The 21,764-nt window shown below is 44.9% G+C and overlaps 1 protein-coding gene across 2 annotated transcripts; it reads right to left on the bottom strand.

Moving 5' to 3' along the window:
• Nucleotides 1-534: 534 nt before the first annotated feature.
• ASF1B (anti-silencing function 1B histone chaperone) lies at nucleotides 535-9,230 on the bottom strand. Of its 2 annotated transcripts, none has more exons than XM_016162151.2 (4): nucleotides 8,849-9,230; nucleotides 3,999-4,114; nucleotides 2,119-2,295; nucleotides 535-1,745 (listed from the first exon to the last, which is right to left on the bottom strand). In XM_016162151.2, exons 1-4 carry the CDS (start codon nucleotides 8,955-8,957, stop codon nucleotides 1,539-1,541), a joined length of 609 nt encoding a protein of 202 aa, XP_016017637.1. In that variant the 5' UTR covers nucleotides 8,958-9,230; the 3' UTR covers nucleotides 535-1,538. The 2 variants fall into 2 exon arrangements, with proteins under 2 accessions (XP_016017637.1, XP_016017638.1); XM_016162152.2 differs by having other exon boundaries at nucleotides 2,119-2,208.
• Nucleotides 9,231-21,764: the final 12,534 nt, after the last annotated feature.

The raw sequence follows: 21,764 nt of genomic DNA, 5'->3' as shown, positions 1-21,764 counted from the left end.
CCAGCTCAGAGGGGCTAGGGAGCCTCAGGTCTACAAGCTGATAACCTGCTCTGTCTATAGACTTGTCCAAGCTATACACTACCCAGCTGCTGTCTGCACCCATGCTCCTCAGTCAACCATAGTCTTAGAGAAAGAAGAGTCTGGGCTCTTCTGTGAAGTATGGGGAAATAGCTACCAGCCAAACCACTCCACCTCTGGCTGTGGGGTTACAAAGTAAGGTTAAGTAAAATTTAATAAAACTGAGGCTGTGTGTGTTTTTGGAGTACAATGTTAATTTTTTCCTGTGGGTCAAGGTCAACTTCCAAAAAACACTGATTATGCTCTATCTACAGAACAGCTGGGTTGCATCAAAGAAAAATCCCTTCTTGAACCTGTCTGGATTACAACTATACAACCAATTAAGACTAGAGCAAGAAGCTGAGCAAGGGACAAGGGGAAGTCAACCCACTGGCTGGACCCTCCACCATGTCTCAAGGAGAGGCGAGATGGACGAAGCTGCCTCAGTTCATCTGAGACAAAAGCAGAAACAATCAGTCTAGATGAAGTGCCTTTTATTTTTAGACAACCAAACATATTTAATATAAAAACCCTTTAATATACAAACTGCAATGACAACAGCATCTATGTAGCAGCAAGGGGATGAGAGCACGGCAGGGAGCATGGCAGGAGGAGGGGAGGTTTTCAGAGTCCCTACTGCTTTTCAGGGCTGTAGTCACTCTGTGGCTGGTGAAAGCATGAGGTCTTAGCAGAGACAGATCAAGGCAGCCAGACACAGAAGGGCCCTGATGCCAACAATGAGACAGACCAAGCACAGCAGGCCCCTCCAACATGCCATCTTCCCACAGTGGAAGCCTTCAGGGAAATTCAGATCCAGTTAAGAAGCAACAAAAAGGTGGTCATGACTGAGAGGACAGTCACCCATCATTCTTCAGCATCCTGCTGATCACACTTTTGGGGACTAAGTTTTCCAGGGGCTTTTGGATTGAAAAAACCTACAAATCGTCCTGGGAGGAGGACCGAAATTGTGGCCAAGTCCAGCTTCTTACCTAGATTCCTTGCCTGGGACTCCAGAAAGCTGGGTGGATCTACTCAGATGTTTGGGAAGAAAAAGGAATGACAAGAGCCTTTGGCCCAACAGGGCCAGAGCCTTGCCAGCCACTGACCATCAAAACCTCAAGGCAGGCCCAGGAGGTCTGTGGAAAGAGCTGTGGATCGATGGTACTCACAAGAGCATGGTAACACAATAGCCTGCAGGTGGAATTTATAGTGTGAAAGAGAGAAAGGACACAAGTCAGAAAGAATTAAGAACTGAAGTACCTGCTTCTTATAGGCCTGGGCAGTGGAGGTGAGATGATCCTTCTGGGTCAGGGCTGGGAGAGACCTGAGGCCTGTTCCTTCCTTGGGGACAAGTTTGACTGGTCTGGATGTAGTGGATGGCCCCCACAGTACTCTCCAGGAGGCCCGACTGCCCCTTCCAGATGTGTTAGGCGACTGGCTGCAGTCCCGGCTGGGCCCAGGTAAGGCCTGAAGTCCTCCAGTTAGATGCAGTCCATGGAGTTCTCAGGGAGGAGGCCAGGGATGCAGCCAGGGAGCCCCAAGCCCTTGATAGGGGTGCAGCTGAGGGAGAGGCCACAGCCTAGGGCAGGGTCCTGGTTCTCTATGGCCTCTAGACTGTCCGTGTTGTTGTCCCAGTTGATGTGGAAACGAGTGACCCGGGGATTTGAGGCCAAGATGTTCCGTTGCAGCTGGGCGGGATGAAGAACGTCAACTTGTCAGCATTCCCTCTCATTACTTCCAGAGCCAGGGTACCCCTAAACCCCTACCCCAGTAAGAGCAGACCTTGCTTATTCTATCACCACCAACAACACATGTGGGACTCTAGAGAATGCCTGTGTACCATGATTTAGGGCTGGGGCCTATCTAATCTTGACTCTGTGAGGCATGCTTCTGAGAAAAAAAGACCTCTCTCTCTTTCTCCCACTCTAGCCTAGTGTTGCAAGATCTGGGCACTGTTTGAAAACCTTAAGAAGTAACCTTGGCTCCCAATTCCAATGACTCAACTCTCCCAAGTGCAAAGGAGCCTGCCAGTCGGAAGCAGGAAGTGCAGTGAGGCCATACCTGAGAGAAGTCTGGCTTTGAGGGTGGGTTCTCCCGCAGCTCAGGGTCAGGGTACTCGTTGTTGACATAGTAGCCCACACGGATGAACTCCTGTCCATGGTAGGTACAGGTGATTAGGACCACAGTCACACCAACAGCGTCACTCTCTGGGATGAGGGATGAGTTGGGGGCGTCGGCCTAGGGGAAATACATCCTGGGCCTTAGCATCGACTGCCACAGTTGTGCCTTGACCAGTAATACAAAGATTCTCAAACAACATTTACTGAGCCGAAAGTATGACCTCTGCTCTCGTGAGTTTTCAACTGAATGGGTAAGAGACTCAATCATGCAAATGCCTATACAATGCTGAATGTGACAGGTGCCACCAAGAAGTAAATGGTGCTGAGGAGGAGTGTGGTGAGCCATGGGGAGGGCAGCATGAGGTTGAACAGGTGGGGAGGTAGGTACTAGGATACCCAGGGCCTGTTGGACCAGGTAAGGACTTGGGGAAAAAAGTGAGACATTTAACAGAAGGTAAGTGCATTATTCCCACAGTCTGAAAAGATGATTCCAGTGGCAGTGTGTGGAGGTGTGTGATAGGAGAAAGCCTTAGTGGGAACAGGGCAATCATGCAGGGGTCGTACCCTGCAGAGAGGATAGTGGCCTAGACCAGACAGAAGGACAGAGTGGACAAATTCGGGTGTGTCGTTATGGACAGGGCTGGCTATATAATTGGTTCAAAGTAAAAACACGGGGCTCAGAGTTGTTCAAAATGTGTACACTTCAGCTACTGCCAGCAGAACATTATAGCAAGCATGGAGCAATTTATGGATCGCACACCGAGGGAGCCCACTTTGATTGTAGAGTAGAAAGGGCTTGCTGGTGGATGTGATATAGGTGAGAGAGGAAGATTAGATGATGGATGAGGCTGCTTAGACTCGGGTGGGAACAGCGGAGATGGAAGTGAGTGAATGGATTTGAGCAGAGGCTCTCAAACTTCAGTGTGTATAAGAATCACACTAAATCTGCATTTTTCACAATCCTTCTGATACTAGGTTAGACTCTTAACAGTTACAGCAAATCCTCATTATTCACTGATTCTATATTTGCAAATTTGCCTACTTGCTAACATTTATTTGCAACCCCCAAATCAATACTTGGGGGCACTTTCATGGTCATACAAGGATATGTACAAAATGGGAAAAACCTGAGTTACTTGATGCGCATATCCCCAGCCTAAGTCCAGGCGATGCTCCACCTCGTTTCAACTCATATTGCAAACAAGTGTTTTTTTTTGTGATCTGTTTAGTGCCCTGTTTTTTTGCATTTCTGTGCTTTTTGTTGAGGATTCTGTTGTTTAAAATGGCCCCAAGCACAGTGCTAGGTACTATCTAATGTCCCTAAACACAAGAAGCTGTGATGAGTCTTATGGAGAAAAATCCATGTTAGATAAACTTCATTCAGGTACAAGTTATATACTGTTGGCTATGAGTTCAACGTTAATGAGTCAACAATAATAATACTAAATAAGGTATTTTAAATAAACCTAAAGCAAAGTTATGTATTGATTGGTTGACAAAAATGCGACACAGAGGAACCTAACCCTGTATTTCCTAGAGGGGCAATGGTTTATAGTCACTAATGCACTGTTCACAGTGACTTCACAGGACATAATTCCCATGAATAATGAGGATGAACTATGAATTAGTGGCTCATGGTAACAGCCATGACACAGAGGTGGAGGAAAGGGAGGTATCTGAAGTACCTTTGAGAGGTCAGACAGTTCTTGAGAGCACAGCCAGGATCTAAACTGTAACTTCTGACCACCAACCCACACTGTGTGCTTTTGGGTAGAAGCAGATGCTTCTGGGTGTCAAGGCCTAAGGCCTCGCCTTTCTTACCTGAAAGACAAACATGTGTCTCCCTGCTGGGACAGGACCGACCAGCACTGAGTCTAGGATTTGATCAAACTCCTCACTCTCAGCTGAGCCGACATAAATGATCTTCCACTCCAGGTCTGCAAGGACAAGGGTGGTAAGGAATTGAAGCAGTTCAGCGGCAAGAAGGCAGGGAAAGGGTCTTCTTGTGCTGTTCTGTACATATACTTAATGTAGCAAAAGATTCTTATTCTCAATAACACCTGACATCCTCTGGGCAATAAGTGCCAGGCACTGTAGTCCTAAACACTGGGGCAGGCAGGAAGCTCTTACATCCAGTGGGGAATTTCTCCTGTGGGCCTAGTTTTGCCAGGTGACCTTGACTGTGCACCTCTGGGGAAACTTGGGCCTCTCAGAGCCTGAGTGTGAACCGTATGGCAGAGGCTGAATTAAGACCCACGTGACAGTGGTGTGCTGAGGAGGGAACAGCAGGGAGTTGGGCCATTTCAGGGCCCTGCCCACTGGGTGCTGGGATAGGAAGCAGCATCCTCTTTCACACACAGGGACCGGTGCCACCGAACTGAGTAGATCCCTCGACAACTGGGGCAGGGCAGCAGATTCCAATCTAGTAGGGGAGCCAGCCAGCAGGAGGGGGAAGACGAGGCCACTGGGGGAGCCAGCCAGTCCCCAGGTCTTCCGGATCCAGCACCAAGTTATGCTTGCTCCTGGCCATTGCAAACAACAGCGACTTAGTCAACAAATGTAATCTCATAAGGTGATCCTCTGAACCCCAACTTTCTGGCATGTCATCCAGTACAGGGGATCCCATCCCAGAGTATGTTCTGGCAAGATGAAAGAAAGTGCTTAAGGAGACCCTGCCCATCAATCACAGGAAATTCCTAGTGACTGCTGCCTCTTGCAGAAGGTCCAAGTGTATCAGGGGCAAGGTCACACTAGTACAGGGAAGCTTGGCAAGAGACCTGAAACTTATTTTAGGTTCTCTGAAATTACACAACCTACCGGTCCAGCAACCGGGGGAAGTTTCACAAGCTGTGATTTTCACAGGAAGCAAATGCCCCTGGAAGCTGCTGTTCCTTGGTCCAGTGTCCCGCAAGTATATCTAACTTCAGAAGCACACTGATGCTGGGCCACGACTACAGAGGCTGGCTACCTGAACCCCAGGCTATTCCTTGATACAGTGGCTTCCTGTCCCTTTGCAGTTTCACCCAGGCCTACTTAGGGATCCCAGCAGGTCTGTAGGATACGGTGACCCCTGGGCTCACTGGGGTTCAGTGAAATTCTAGTCTCTTGTTTTCAGGGAAGGTTAAGTTTATTGATTTATTTTTGCTACAGGTAGTGATACAACTAGACGTGTTTTAGAACAACAGAAAACCAGCTAACTCTGTTCTCACCTTTCTCACACAGCTCTAGATTTTGGTATCTTTCCTTCTGACCACTTTCCCATCACCAGTGGAATCACGTATGTGTGCTTTTAACTAATGTGCTGGCGGGAGATAGAAAGGAGACTGAAATACAGCAGGCCCTGGGCATGCCACAGGCACTTGACGTTCAATACTGTTAGCAAAACCTAAACAAAGACTGTGTGGGTGCTGACTGGAAGAGAAAACACACTGCATGGGCAGCCAGGCAAGTGGGCCACAATGGCTCCCTTAATAGGAAAGTAACCAGAGAATTAACGGAGGAACACAGAAATTGACTTAAGAGCTGGAGTAGCTGATAAAATCATCTGTGGAAGACAAAAGGACCTACATAGTGGACTCATCTTAAAGCTGAAGTATTTTGAGTTGAAGTATTCTTAAATGACTTCATTTTTTAATATAACTCACTCCTCTGTAGAATTAGATACATCAGTCACCATTAGCACAAAAACTCATTCCTATCAAATACAGGACAAAATTATATACATGTAACATGTGTACCTAACGTTCTGAGCAATTTCAAGGGTAACTTGACTGCATTACATTTTGTCTTTATGCCCTAACCTTACAATCTAACCACTGCACGAGATGCTCCTCCACTATGCTTAAAAACAAAAATGAAACCAATGCCATTATGAAAGACAAAAAATATTATAGTTGAACTAGCTGAAGAACCTGTTTCCTGCCATTAAAAAAAAAAAAAAAAACTTATCTAGGAGGCCTTTTTCTGTGTATCACTTAATCTTTGTAATTATGCAGAAGAACCTTGGTCAGACCATAGTGTTAGCTGTGGGTCAGAACATCTGGCCCCATAACTTATTCAAGGAGTGTCTGCTGAATTTCTCATCTAAATGGGCAAAAAAACATACCTAATGTGTTAAATGTGGACCCAGGTTTTGGAAGCATCTAATTCTAAATGCTGAGGAGAAAGAGAACAAAAGCGGCATGGAGCTCCTGGGAAACAAGATCAACTGACTGGTGCCTGGGTAGCTTGTCAGATCTACAGTTGTAGTGTTGAGGTAATAAGACTGAAATTTCTCCAGGATCTGAGAGACTTCTAAAGCCTGCTCCATCTTTTGGAAGGCAGGCAGGAAACGAATTCTCCTGCGCTGTGGGAAGAAGGCCAGGAAGAGGCAGAAAGCAAGCTGGGAGGTCAGTCACGGAGAGCCCTAAGGGGAAAAACCAGAGTCTGGATCTCTAGACTTTGCTTTCCAGCTTGAACTTCTGTAAGCAAAAGCTTTATTGTCCAGTATAATTAATAATAGCACACCCTTTACTCTCTTTGAGTGTTCTGATGTGGACATAAATTCTACGATCAGTTCTATTTGTTCCATTTCTAAAATTGAGGATGCATTCTTTCTTTCCCAGGTTATAGCAGAGATAAAGAACTCTGGACTCAGAATTCAGAGACAAGCTCTAGTATCAATAATTCTACCAACCAGCTATGTGACCTTGGAGAAGTCATTCCGTTTCTATTAAAAAATAATGATCAGCAGGTTGATTTTGGAACTTTCCTACTCTGATTCTATAAACAGATTAGAAAAATAATAGGGCTGGGGCTTCATAGATATACAACCATTTTTAAAATGCAAGGAGCACAAACAGGCTCATTGAAACCTGATCTCCTGCCATTTGGGAACTGTGAATCCTTTAATCTATTAGCTCCTTACATCTCCTCCAGGCTTTAAAATTAAATCTTTATTCCACAGTGATATTCTAAACTTTATTTATTTACACCTGCCTTGTTTCAGTAGGATTTAACTGGGCTTATTCTATAGTTTGCTACAAGTAAACTTCATAGTTTAAAAAGGAGAGAAACCAAAGAGGAACTGATCCTCTGGCCCAACCCAAGCAAACACATCTCAAACTATCAACCCCAAGCTAATCCAAGTGGTGAGCTTTGCAGACAAACCACTCACCTACCACCAAGAGGCGCTAGTTCACACACTCTGGCCTCACGGATCTCCACCTCCTCAGCTGCTGCCTCTTCTCTCTTTAACTACCAAGTGAAATGGTCTACTGGAGAATAGGCAGACCTCGAATATACTGTGGGTTCAGTTCCAGGCCACCGCAATAAAGTGAGTAGTAATCTTTTTGCTGGTTGAAGGTCTTGCCGTACATTTGTAAAAATCGCAACATCCATGAAGTAAATAAAATGAGGTATGCCTGTACTTCCTCCTGAAAGTGATACTAAGACTCCCTGGGCAACCTTAGATTTTTTTTTTGTTATATAGACATTTCCTAGAAAGGTCTTTCATTCTGTGGCTCTTATCTTCTCATCTGCGAGATAAGAGCCATGTCCTCCTTTATATCACACAGATGAATAAGTACATCAGTGAAAGCAACTTGGAAAAGATGCCTCAAAGGTGGTGACCTCCCAGCTGATTGAAGCTGGATACCATCATAGCTCAGCCCAGCCCACCTACCCTCCAGACTAGGTCAGCCCATCAAAAGTGCTAGAAGAATTACAGCAGTAGGTCAATTGGAACCTCTCAGGCAAACAGTGGGAACCGACTAATGCTTGCCTGGCTAGACCACCTATCAGGTCTGAGTGTGTAAATCGGAGCCCACAGTGATGGAGGAATGGAGCTGGAGAGACCACGTTATCCTCAAAGATTGAAGCTAGATGCCAGCCTACAATTCCCCAGGTGGAGCTCAAGAGTAGAGGGTTGAGACTGGGCTAAGGAGGAAGGAAACTAGGTTCTAGGTTAAGTACTTCAGGGTGAAAAACAAGAAGTGGGTGGGGTTGTTTAAATACCAGCAGGTTGGGGAGTGGATTTTTGGGAGACAAATGGGGAGATGGCGGTAAATGAGGTCTTGTCAGAGTAGAGGGTCTTCACAGGAGAAAAGGGTGACACAGGTGGGGTTCCAATGGGAAAAAAAGGAAGGGAGGTTGGGGGAGAGGCTTCCGCAGGGAAAATGGGGGAAAGGCTTAAGTTTTTATAGAGGAAATGGGAGGCTGGGGTTTCCATATAAATAAAAAATGGGAGGCTAGAGGTCGGAGTCTCCACAGGAAGAAAGTGAGGTGGGAGTATCACCACAGAGGAGAGGGGATTGAGTGGCTGGAACAAAACTAGAAGAAATCTATACAGAAATAGAAGATGGGGGGGAGGGTGGTTTTTGCTACAAGGAAGATGAAGTGGCTGAGGGTCTCTGAAAATTAGAGTAGCGGCTAAGAAGGTCTCTACATAGGAAGCCCAGGAGCTACGCAGGAAAAGGGTAGGGAGGGGATGATGAGGTCTCCATTGGGGGAAACGGGAGTATCCGTGGGGACGGAGGGGGTCGGGTTGGCCGGGGTAGGAGGTAGTCTCCACGCGGAGGCTGGAGCTGGCGGAGAGGAGGACGGAGATACGGATTGTAGGGTTATTTCATGGGGGATGTCGGGTTGACCCGGGAGACGGGGGAAAGTGGGGGTCCACACAGGTCCAGCCTCACCATCCGCCAGGGCCTCATTGCACTCGAAGCTGATCTCGAACCGGAAGGGGCTGTGAAAAGGGCTCGGATTCTCCAGCACCGCCACGTTCAGCACCGACACCTTGGCCATCGCCTCACCGGATATCGGCTAAAGCCGGAACTGGGGCCAGGCCCGCGTCTGCGCCTTGTCGGGTCAATCGGACAGCGCTGCGCACAAAAACTCCCACCACCTCTACGGAGTGAGATGTGTATCTTCTCCGCGCGTCTCCTTCAAATAGCCGGGCACACCCTCTGGCCAATCACCGTCAACGCTCTCCGGATGCGCGAGCTGCCCCCCTTAGCCAATCCTGGAGCTTCGGGCGGTGCGCGCCGAGCCTCCCCAGACCAATCTGTGGAGCTCCCTCCCGGGCCCGCGGGACCATCTCTTGGCTTCTTTTGGTGTCCACCGGGAACCAATCCCTAACGTCTCCGACTCGGATATCCAGAGCGTGGATGGGAAAAGTCAGAGCGCGGGGCTCCTCTCGGCCAATCCTGAGGGTTCCCGCACCAGCATGGCCCTCCCTTCGCCTCACCCTTCCGGGAGACGCGTCCCGCCGGGAGCAGCGCCTCCAACTGCCGAGCGGTGGCGCGCGGCGCTCACTTAAGGGGGTGGGAAGGACAGCGCTCGAGCCAGCGGTGATTGGCAGATGGAAATGGGGCGGGGATAAAGCGGTTTCTCTGAGAGATGATTGGCTGGGTTAGCTTCAGGGGGTGGGAGGAGAGGAAGATTCGGCTGGGGATTCGTGGGAGAGGAGCGGAAGTAGGCCGCTGGCGCGGTTGAGCTGGCGTGAAGAGAAAAGAGGAGCGTTTGCGGCTTCGGCGTCTGTCAGCAGGTGAGCGTTACCCGGAGCTATCCTAAGGGGCTCCTGGCCCCTCAGGCCGCGCAGCCCGGGAGTCCGTTGTGAACGTTGTGAACGGTTGACTCACCCCTAAGGGGAGATGGAGCGACGGTAACGCGGCGCCAGGGCCCGGGCCCCGGGAGTTGCACCAGGTTCGAATCCCGTCTCACCCTCTCGAGGGCCGCTGGGAGGTGTCAGGTGGACAACGCTGTAACTGGGAGTTCGAGTCCGGCCTCTGCCACTCAGTACCCGAGGACACAGTTTCCCTGTCCATTGAACGGGGCCGTGAAAATTCAGACATGACTCATGACTGCATCATACTATCTAGATACTTTTCTCCGCCCACAGGCCTGGGCCGGACTACCGTCGCCCCCTTGCCTGGAAGACTCCAGGCGCCTCCGTACCACTCTCTCTGTCCCCACCTACAACCAGTGGAAAAATAACGCGAGTCACATACCTAATGTACATTTCTCTAATAACGTTAAAGTAAAAACAAAACAAAACAGGTGATATTAATCTTCTGTTTAGTATAACCAAAATATTATTTCAACAGGTGATAGGTGTAAAACATACAAATGAGATAGCCTACATTCTTTACTCAACTAAGACTGCTAAATCCCGGGTGTTTTACACTTACAGCTACATTTTTATCAGAAAGAGTTGGACTGGCTTTAAATTGCATAGAATTTACAGTTGAAAATGTAGATTCACATGCCCAAGCTGTTCCCAACATATTTAAAGGTTTTACATGAGTTCAATCACATACCAGTTTTTAAATTGAAGTGTTAATTAAAATTAAGTGACATGGAAAGTTCTGTTTCATGGTGACACTAGCTATTTTCAGATGCTCAGGGGCCCCTGTAGCAAGAGGCTGTTATTGGACAGCCCCTGTATTATTGGACTGTGCAGGTTGGCACAGTCACTCTCCTGCTTATAATCTGAGTGGTTTTCTGTTCTCAAGATGAGAATACTGTAGCCGACCCCCATCCCTGACTTCGCTTTCCAAGATTTCTGTTACTTGTGGTCAACCTTGGTATGAAAATATTAAATGGAAATTCTAGAAATAAACAATTTATAAGTTTTAAATTATGCACCGTTCTGAGTCTTGTGAAGAAAGATGAAGTCTTGTACTATCCTATGCTGTCCAGGAGGTAAATCATTCCTTTATCTGGCATATCAGAGAGAAAGATCCCCACATTCACATAACTTTTATCATACTATGTTGTTATAGTTGTTCTACTATTAGTTATTGTTAATCTCTGACTAATTTATAGATTAAACTTTGTCCTAGGTATGTATGTATAGGTTAAAACAGTACATATAGGCTTTGGTACTATCCACGGTTTCAGACATCCACTGGGCATCTTGGAACATATCTTCCTTCAGTGAGAGGGCACTACTGTATTGTCTTTATTCCATGCTTTATTTCTCACTACGCACCACCCCCAATCCTGTTCCAGCCAAATTCACCCTCTCTTTGTTCCTTAAAAATCTGACATGGCACTCCTAGTGCAGAACCTTTACCTAGAATCTCTTCTCTCAGTTCTTGGCATGGCTGATGCCTTCTTGTCATTTATGTCTATCTATTCAACTGTCCTCTCCTTAGAGAAGCCTTTCCAACTCCTGGATAGTGTTCAAACTCACAGAAGTGTAAGCTTGAATAGCAGTGATCCAAGCTGCTAGTATTTCTTATCCAGCAACCTCTGTGACCTCTCTGGAGTCCTAAGGCCTCATAATGCTAGATATATATTTGTATCTACATTTCACATTAAGAAAAAAAATGTTTGTTTTTGTTTTTGTTTTGTTTTGCATCTAGGTGAGTTTTCCTCTCTTTGAAACTATTTGGCTGTGATTTCTTGGTAATCGTTGGGCATACTTGGAAATTTTTGTGACTAAAAGATCTAATTTTCAAATGATTTCTAAATGTGTTTAATTGCTTATGAGTCCTAAATTTAATGTTGAATGAAGCTGACATAATGTTACAGTTTCTAGTTGTTTAATTAAACATTTACTCCAACTTTGTAGTTTTCTTTTTGCATTGTGAAACTTCTTTATCCCCAGCCCCAACTTCTTCATAGCCCCTGAAAAGCTCATCAGCCACAAGCATTATGTCTGTGGTACTAATATAGAAAATGTCCCTGTCAAATAATGTGTTATCTGTACAGCTGGCTGAATAATCTTCAGTTGTAAACCATGTCATTGCCCTGCTTAAAACCTTCAAAGGCTTATCATACTTGGAATGAAACCTAAGATCTTACCGTGACTTAGGAGGCCCTGGCCTGGTGGCCTCAGCAGACCTCTCAGGCCTCATCTCCCAGTCTCCCTCTTGTCACCACTCTCAAGCCCTGCTGGCTTTAGTTCCCGTCTTTCAACACACCAAGCTTATTCCTGCTGCAGGGCTTTGCACTTGCTGTTCCCTCTCTCTGGAATCTGCTTCCTTCAGATAATTGCATGGTTGTCTCATTCAAATCATTTTTGGTTCAACTCAGATATCTCTCTCAAGCCTGCCTTGACCTTTCCTTAATCACATCACCCTGCTTTATTAGTAGCACCAGAATTTTATGTTGTTTTAAAGTTATGCTTGTTATCCCTCATCCCTCAGTAGACTGAAGGCTGGTTGAGGGCAGAGATCTCACCTGCCTCACATTGACCTCTCAATGTATTTCTAGAGGTTAGCACAGGGCCTTGCACTTAGAAAGTCTTCAGTAGATCTAAATAAATAAATCCATATAAAGGGCTTAGCATAGCGCCTGGACTGTGAAAACGCTCAATAAACATGAACTGTTAGTAGTATATACTAATAAGCAGATGAGTCTTCATTCTTCTGATGTAATATTCCGGGTGCCCACACTCGAAAAACTGTAAGAAATGCTGTAACAAAATACACTTTTGCTCATTACCCAGCTGAAGAAGTAAAACAGTGATGCATTTGAAAGGCCCCTGCCTCAAACCCGCTCCTCTCCCCTTTGCCTTCAGTGTTACTACAACCCTGGATTCAGTGTTGCTTTTTCTGTGCATGTCGTATATCTTTATATGCATTGGTCTTTAAGCAATATATAGTATTGTATGTCATGTTCACAGTTTTATGTAAATGATATCTGTGCAAAAAAGAGTTAACAAGCCTGAGACTGCTATTCTTCGAAAGGCCTGTTGGCAGGGTTGGCCCTTGGCTGATGTCTAGGAACTTGGATTTTATGAGGGTTCCCACTAGCCCCTAAATGGTAAGAGTGGCTTGTGGTACATAAACTTTTTACAGTGTGGTTTATGTTAAACACCTTTCTTTCTGGAGTCTGGAATTTTGGTACTCGACCAGCCCCCAATAAGTACCTTAGTACTGAGTCTAATGAGCTTCCCTGATAGACAGCATTTCACATGAATTGTCACAGCTCTAAGCTGTCCCCATCCCATGTGATTCCACTAAGAAAGGACTCTTGGAAGCTTGCACCTGGTTTCTTCCAGATTTCACCCCATGCTCCTTTTCCCTTGGTTGATTTTGGTTTGTATCCTTTCATTGAAAGAAATCATAGCTATGCTTACAACTGTTGCTAAATCCTGCTAGTCTTCCTAGGGAATCATTGAACTTGGGGGTGATCTTGGGAACCCCAACACAGTATCATACCAGATATATCCTGACAGGGCTGGAACTAGGGTAGAGAAGCCGGGCACATAGGGCACAAAATTTAGGAAGGTGCTCACTCCCAGGGTCTCTCAAGTGTCCAACCTGTATTATTTGCATGACCTTGAGGTCACTGAGTGCCTCCTAAAATTTTCAACCTAGACCTCATTTACTTCACTCTGGTCCCTGTCCTACCTTCTGAAACTTGCTTTTTTCATCTAACATAATGCTTTTGAGATTTATCTATGTTGACACATGTATGTAGCTCTAATTCATTTATTTTCACTGCTAAATAGCTGTGCTGTCTGATATAGCCACTAGCCATGTGTGGTTATTTAGATATCAGTTAATCAAAATCAAATAAAATGAAAAAATCCATTTCCCCAGTCACACTAACTATATTTCACATGCTTACTAGACACCTGTGGCTAGTGGCTACAGCATTGGACAGCATGGAGAACACTTCCATGATCATAGAAAGTTTTTTGGACAATGTTTACATACCCGTTTCCAGCTGTCTGCTATTACAGACAGTGCTGCTGTGTTCATTGTGTATATGTCTCCTTGTGCACATATGCAGGAGTTTCTCTAGGAGATATGCCTAGGGGTTGAATTGCTGGGTTATAGGAATATTCACCTTTACTAGATATTGACAGTTTACTTTTCAAAATGATCATCTCAGTTCCCACCCCTACCACCAGCAGTGTCGCTATTGCTCAGTGTCCTTATCAGTACTTGATATTATCAGACTTTTACATTTTTGTCTTCCAAATGGATTTGAATTAGTAGTTTGAGTTTGATTGCAAGCAAGGTTAAGCTATTTTCACGTTTATTGATTATTTGCCTTCTGTGAATTGCCTGTTCATATCTTTGCTCGTTTTCTTGCTGGGCTGTCTTCATCTTATTGAATTCAGCAGTTCTCACATCTAAGGTTTGCCTTTTCATTTTATGGTGACATTCGATGTTCAGAATTTGTTACTATTATTATTATTATTATCATCATCATCTTAATGTCATCAGAATTATCAGTCTATGTATGTTTTGATGTTTTCTGTACCTTGTTTAAGAAATCTTACCCTGAGGTCAGTAAGATATCCTACCGTGTTCTTTCTGGAAGTTTTACTTTTCATATTTAGCTTCTTTAAAAAAATCTACCTGGACTTTATTTTTGTTTATGATGTAAAATAGGACTGTGATTTATTTTTTTCCACATGGACAACCAGTTGTCCCAGTTCCATTTATTGAGTAGTCTAGTGGTTCTCAAAATGTGGTCTCCCAGGGATCCCCAAGACCTTTTAGGGGCCTAAGAGATAAACCATTTTCATAATAATTTTAAGGAGTTATTTGCCTTTCTTATTTGTTCTGTGTTGTCATGTGCACTATCTGTATAGACAATGATGGATAAAACTGCTGGCACCTTAGCAGGAATCAATGCAGTATCACCAAACCATAGCAGTAGTTGATATTGCATTCCTCATTGCCACACACTTGATGTTAAAACAAAATACTTTCATTTAATGTCCTTGAAGAAACAGTGAAGAGTAGTAATTGTGTTAAAGCTTAGCCCTGCAGCAGGTCTTTCTAACATTTTGTGTGACTTTTTTGTGTGGCGAAATGGGAAGTTTGCGTAGAGTACTTCTGTTGCAAGCTGGAAAATGATGGTAGCTGAAGTAATACATTTGTATAGATAGTTGTGTGAGTTGAGGTGAAACTGGTGACTTTTTTCATGGAACATCATTTTTACTTGAAAGAGTGATAGACAGGCTATAGTTATTCAGATTAGGGTATTTGGCAGATATTTTCTCAGAAATGAATGGAGCGAGCCAGTCACTGAAAGAACTGATGGTTGTTGCCAGTGATAAAATCCGAGCTTTCAAGCAACACTTAGACATTTGGGAAACTTTTATTCACCACCTTGAACCTGGCAACTTTGCAATATTTAAAGGCTTTTTCGATGAGATTAGTGGTGATGTTAACAAATATGACTTAAAATATTGTGTAGTAATAACTCAGATCAGTATTTTCCCAAAGATTAATGCATGATATTACAAAATCATGCATTGGGAAAAGATCAGTTAAATTTTTAAGATAAGACTAATGGGTGTCAGTGTAACAGTAAGAAAAGTTCATTGATACAATTTTATATTTCACTTTGTAACTAACTTTAATATACCACCACTTGTTGCATTTTGGTATAGTAACAAAGTAGAATATCCCCAATTAGACTAACACTTCTCCCTTTTCTAACTATGTATCTCTGTGAGACTGTATGTATACTTCAACCAAAACAGCATATTGCAACAGATTGATTGCAGAAGTCCTGTGTGAGAATCCAGCTGTCTTCCATTAAGCCAGGAGAAGCTTTACAAAAATGTAAAACAATGCCATTCTTTTCACTACTTTGTTTTTTAAAAAAAATTTTTTTTCATAATGTAGGTTATGTTAACATTTAATGGATTTATTAGGTAATTTAGTTAAATATTAAAAGTTTTTATCAGTTTTTATTTCCAAATCAGTCAATATAAATAAGATATAATCTATAAACAACAGCTCTTAAGGGTCCTTATTTTTGAAAAAGATGTACTTTTTTTAGAGCAGTTTTAGGTTCACAGAAAAATTAAGTGTAAGGTACAGAGATTTCCCATATACCCCCTCCCCCCCACCTCCACATGCATAGCCTCCCCCACAATAAATATCTCCACCGGGGTGATACATTTGTTATAATTGATGAACCTACATTGACACATCATTAACAGAGCGTGAGATCCATAGTTTATTTACATTAAGGTTCACTCTTGTGTTGTACTTGTGTTGTACATTCTGTGGGTTTAGACAAATATATGACATGTATCCGTCAGTATAGTCTCATACAGAGTATTTTCACTGCCCTGAAATATTCTGTGTTCTGCCTAGCCATCTCCCAGTCCTTGTTAAATTTTAAGGAGGTGAAGGGATCCCAACACCACAAAATTTGAGATACTCTAGACTAATCTATTCTTTCCCTAGTGACTTGTGACCTCTGTCTACAGCAAGTTTCCATCTAGTCACAGGTCTCTTCATTGGCCTGTGCCAATACCACATTGTCTTAAATATTACTACACTATAACCAACCTTGGTAAGACTAGTTACTTACCTTGTTCTTTCTTCTTCCAATTATATTGGTTATGCTTGGTCTTTATTTTTCCACAGAAAGTAGGACACACAAATAACTTTCTATTTACAGAAGTAATATATGTTTAATGCAAAAAAGAAAAGCAGTTGCAAGAAAGTAAAAATTACCCACTACTTAATTAATATTTTGGTTCATAGTTTCATATTCTGCATATACTGTGCATACATGTATAATACACATGCACACATACACATATATGTATACACTTTTTGCATATACATGTCATTTCAAAATTGAGGCAGTATTTTATATCCAGCTTTTTGTACTTAGTATTGTTATAAATATATTTCACATCATTTAGTGTTCTTCTACATCATTGGTTTTAATGGTTACAATGATATTCTGCTTCTATGGACATGCATAACTTATGTAACTTTTTTATGCTGAAATTTTAGATTATTCCTATTCTTAGAAACCTGTCTACAGTGAACCTTCTTGCCGCTGTCTTCATGCACATGTGCAATTCCTTAGGATAGATTCCTAATAGAGGACTGGTGGCTTAAAGTGAGGGCTTCAGTTATGAGAAGCTGAGATCACTTGGATGGAGGGAGAGGGTGATGGAAGACAGTGGGACAGGACAGACAGAAAAAAGTAGCAGTTGAAAGGGTTTTGGTCAAGGAGAGTCCTGGTGAAGTGAGAAGTGATAAAACAGGGAGGGAGAAGCCAGCAGGGGCCTGTCATCACTGCTGGTTTCCATGACTGATGTTTGACAGGGTAAGGGAGGAGCAGACAAAGCCTATAATGTTGTGGGGATGGAGAGCTAACCTCAGCCTGGCTTCCCCCAGGCCTTCCCAAGAGTTCATGGGAGAGAGGAGGTTTTCTCAAGGGCAGAGGCCCCCACTGCTTTCAGCCTTTTAGGGATCTGAAGAGACTCTCCTATTGCTCTGCATTAAGGCCTTCCCTTTGGCTTGACTCCCATGGGTCTACTCTAGACAGTCCTAATACTAGCTATGTAGGGACCATCAAGCTGTGGCATGGTTAGTGGGAATCTCCTCTGATGCAGGGAGCCATATTGTCAGCTTCCTTTATCATGCACTGAGTGAGGCTGGTGAGTAGTAGTGGGGTTGGGCAACTGCTGCTGTGTGCAGACAGCCCTACAAGCAGCCCTGGGGACAGAAGACCAAGACAGGCCTAGTCCAGCTTTCTCTTATTGGTTGACTGAATGTGGGTACATTCTCTAACCATGTAGGGGATGTTCTCTAACCTTTCTGGGCTTCAGTTTCTGCAGCTGTAGGTGGGGCTAAGTAATACCTGCTCATTGGTTCTTTGGAAAGATTAAATTGGACGGCTATGTAAAACATCTATAGTCATTGTGAACTCTATAGTAATCTTATTTGAGTAAGTCATTTAATCGCTCTAACCTGTTTTTTTTTTTTTTCCATCTGATAAATAAGGATAATTAAGTGAGATGAAACGTAGGGAAGAGCTTTGAAATGATAAATAACAAATGTTACTCCTGGGCACATGCAAACAGGTGCCACTAACACCCACCTGAGGGCCATCACTTGTCATGCTCACTAGATTTCTACTTTGTGTGTAATGGAAAAGGATGTGTGTAGGGCTGGGAAGAGTAAACGACACAAGGCAGAAGGATGGTCCGTGTTGTGGAATCTCAGGCCAGGATCAGATTTCAAAATCAGACCATGAGGTCAAAATCATATGTTAAATTTATCCTTAAAGCCCCTGAAGTGGCTCACAGGGCATCTCTCAGTCCAGTAGAATCATTTCCTTTTCCAGTATAGGAACAGATTCTCTTTTCTTGGACTGGGCATCACCTAAAATATTGAAGTTAGGTTTTTGGGCCATGCTGAATTAAAAACTTAGCATAACAATGAGAAATGCCTCAGAACCAAGACCAGTTGAAGGAGTAGCAGATTCACAACTCCCATCATTCTTAGCTCTCCTCTCAGGCTCACTCTTGGTTATAAGCTCAATTCAGCTTTCTGTCCTTCAACAAATATTTATTGATCACCTACTGTGTGCCAGAAGCTATGCTAAACACTGGCGAACAACAGTGTAAAAACACCATTCTCTATTACCTTCTAGTGGGGGAAGCAGACAATAAATAAGGAAAAAAAGATACAATAAATAAGGAAAAAAAGATAGTGAGATGGGAGTACCAAAGGAGACAAACAAAGCAAGATCAGGGATAGGAATTTCTGGAGTGGCCAGTAGCAATTTAAATGTAGTAGTTTGGGAAAGTCTGCTGGGAAACTGATTTGCATAAGCCCTGCTTGAAACAGCCAGGGCAAAGGCCCTGAGGCAGGCAGGTGGGTGCCTGCATGTATGCGGATGAGGAGTCTAGTGTGGCTGGCATGGAGGGAAAGAGGGCAGCTGTGGGGATGAGATCTGATGCTGTAGGGTCTTGTCAACCATTGTGCTGATCTTGGCCTTTCATCTGGGCAAGCGAGAGGAGGCCAAATCGTGAAGAGGGACAAAGGAGCTAGTTAATGGCCCTGGTGAAAGGGATGGCTTGAACCACAATGATGAGAACTGGTTCTGGATATTTTAAAGTTAGAGCTGCCATTGCATTTATTGTCAGAATATATGTGGAGTATGAAACAAGATGAGTTCAAGAGATGTTCTGAGGGTTTTAGCTTGAGTCTTAGGATGGACTTGCCATTGAGATAGGGAAGCCTGTGGGAGGAGCTGGGGAATGGTGGTCAGGAACTGGGTTTAGGACAGGTTAAGTTTGAGATCCTACCAGGCACCTAGGGGTAGATGGGGCCTGGGATGTTGGATGAACATAAATCTGGAGCTCAAGGTAGAAGTTTAAACTGGGCTCTACACTTTATCAGTGTGTGGATAGCATTTAAAATCCTAAGATGGGACAAGAGCTCCCAGGGTAGGTCGGGAAAAGGCTGAGCCCCTGGCTTCACCAGCATTAAGAGGTCAAGAAATAAAAGAACCAGCTACCACAACTAGGAAGGGGTTCCTGGGGAGGTGGGAAGAGAATCAGGGCAGTGTGGTGTCCTGGATGCAGGTGTTGAGGGCAGAGGGGCATGGAGAGAGATGCTCTGTTTGAGTAGTCATTTCTGTCTCTGAGTGCTGGCAGTTCTATTTGAGAATGTGAAATACACGATGCAATTCCATTGTTGTCACTTTTGAAAAAGCACCATTCCAACAGCATGTGGGAGTCTAGGAAAAGCAGTTGAAATTAGACAGGCACAGCGTAAAATTCCTGTGCTTGCTCTAATACAGCCTGTGGACAATGTCCAGGCCTGGAGGGACTTTTGCAAGACACATGGTAGTTGCCTGGCCTAGAGAGACTTGGGTGTGCATCCAGGTACTATAAGCCTATTCTCCTAATAGACTTCACCCTAGAGTGTTTATAGGGATTCAAAGAAAAACTACTTCTGAATTGCTCAGCCAGGCCCAGGAACCTACCAAGTTTTCTGTAAACATTAATGGTTCCGTGATGCTCCAGGCCTCTGCTGTAGCTTCTATACATTGCAGTGCAGGCTCCTCATGGTGTCAGAGCCTCACAGGGATAGGCCTTGCATATCCACTCACCCATTTCTCGCCCAGCAATGAGTCACACCACTCCTGTCATTCCAAGAAATCTTAATTTCTTTATTATTTTTTTTGACTCAACAATTTTTTTAACTTTTTTTCTGAAACGTTCTTGTTGTTATGAGCCTTTTGTTTTGTTCTCGTTAAATGCACTCGACCCAAAATTGGTTTGGCATATCGAAAAGGAGACCAAGGAGGGATTGGGGGGTGTGGGAGAGGGGGGAGGAGGCCCAAATGGACAGAGAAACTAAGGGTGAGAGGAGAACACAGACAGCAAGGAAGACACAGGAAAAGAAGTGGAGACACAAAAAAGAAGGCAAAGGAAACCCCAAAAAATAATATTTAAAAGCAAATGAATTCAGGAGCCCAAGGAGGGGAGTAGGAGAGGAAACCAAGACCCTTCCTTCTCTATACCGTCCCAGCTGGGGTGGGGGTGTCAAGGCACCAGGTCTGGTTGGGGTTGGGGAACACCAGGGCTCCCAGGGGTGGTTTTGTGCTGGACTGCAGTGGTGTCCAGCCCGACCAGGGGGCCCTGCCACACAGCTTTGAGGCCTGGAAATCCATCTTGGTGATTCTGGCCAGAATCAGAACCAAGGGAACCACTATACCCTCTCTCTCCCCCCATGATTGTCGGTGTATGGAGAGATAAAAGGAGGGCTCAGCAGGGGAGACGAGGGACTCTTTGCATGCTTCTAGCCCCCCTGGGAACTCTCCCACCCTGCCCACTTTTTCTGCCCTCTTGCTGGTATCTAGCTGCACTGATGCTTGGGCTGGGCTAACTCCTTCATCTATCCTCATCTCCTGCCAGCTCTTCACAGACCTCTAACTGCCCCAACCACAGTGGAGTTCCTGGCCTCCTGAAGCCAAAGCATGCCACGGATCTAGCTCTTGCCCTCCTCACAGAGCTATCTGGGCAAGACCATCTCTATCCTTCTCCCCATCCACTCATCCATGGTCTTCTGGTGAAAGGAGTTAAGCCTTCCTACTGGAAAAAGCCAGAGATAGGACCCAACTCTGCCTTCACACACCTGTCTCCCTACACAGGACAAACCACCATCTTTGGTCTGACCCCTTCTCCTGACAGGGACAAGCCAGCCCCAGCTCCCCAGAAAAGGTGGGGCTTTTTAGCAGCAAAAGGGTCCTTCCAGCCACCTACCTGTCTCTTATCCCCAGTTCCTCCCTAGAGCCCTTCCCCCTTAACCCAAAGTTCATGGCAGCAGCAGGCTGAGACCCGAAGATGTTTGAAAACTCATGGCACTTGTGAGAAAAAAGAGGAGGGCAAAAGAGACAGAGGGATCAGAGCAGAAGTGGAGGTCCACCCCTGGGGAAATGGCAATGATGGGGCTGGGTTAGTGTGGCAATGGGACTATGCTACCCTCAGAGTCGGGGTGGGGCAGGGAAGGCCAGGGCGACAGGCTGGAGAGAGGTACTCAGGAGATACCCCAGCCTGGAGCTTCTGGGGTCTGCAGGCTTGGGGTTGAACCCCCACAACACTGGTGTCTTGACCCCAGGCCCTGGTACCTAGTTTTGCCCTCACTGTGGGAGGGTGTAGGGTGGGGAAGGTGCTTTCATGCACTCCACCCCCAACCCCCCAGAGAAGACTACATCACTCCCAGCCTTCCCTCAGTCATACCCACCACCATCAAACCTTGCTACCCTCATTTTTCTTCCCCCATCATCCTCTCTAGGCAGGAAATCAGCTCCTCATCCTTGGCCCAGAGTTCCAGAAGCCGTATACAATAGACAGGAACTCAAAGG

This window comes from Rousettus aegyptiacus, unplaced genomic scaffold, assembly GCF_014176215.1.
Source record: "Rousettus aegyptiacus isolate mRouAeg1 unplaced genomic scaffold, mRouAeg1.p scaffold_m13_p_16, whole genome shotgun sequence".
Taxonomy (NCBI): domain Eukaryota; kingdom Metazoa; phylum Chordata; class Mammalia; order Chiroptera; family Pteropodidae; genus Rousettus; species Rousettus aegyptiacus.
Note: the sequence above shows the minus strand (reverse complement) of the source record. Positions and strands in the feature narration are given on the sequence as shown.

Excerpts from the sequence above, each read along its gene's own strand:
- ASF1B (XM_016162151.2), bottom strand. The coding sequence starts at position 8,957 with ATGGCCAAGGTGTCGGTGCTGAACGTGGCGGTGCTGGAGAATCCGAGC. Across the intron at positions 4,115-8,848 it reads CAATGAGGCCCTGGCGGATG|ACCTGGAGTGGAAGATCATT; the intron begins GTGAGGCTGGAC and ends TTGTCCTTGCAG. Across the intron at positions 2,296-3,998 it reads GACACATGTTTGTCTTTCAG|GCCGACGCCCCCAACTCATC; the intron begins GTAAGAAAGGCG and ends TATTTCCCCTAG.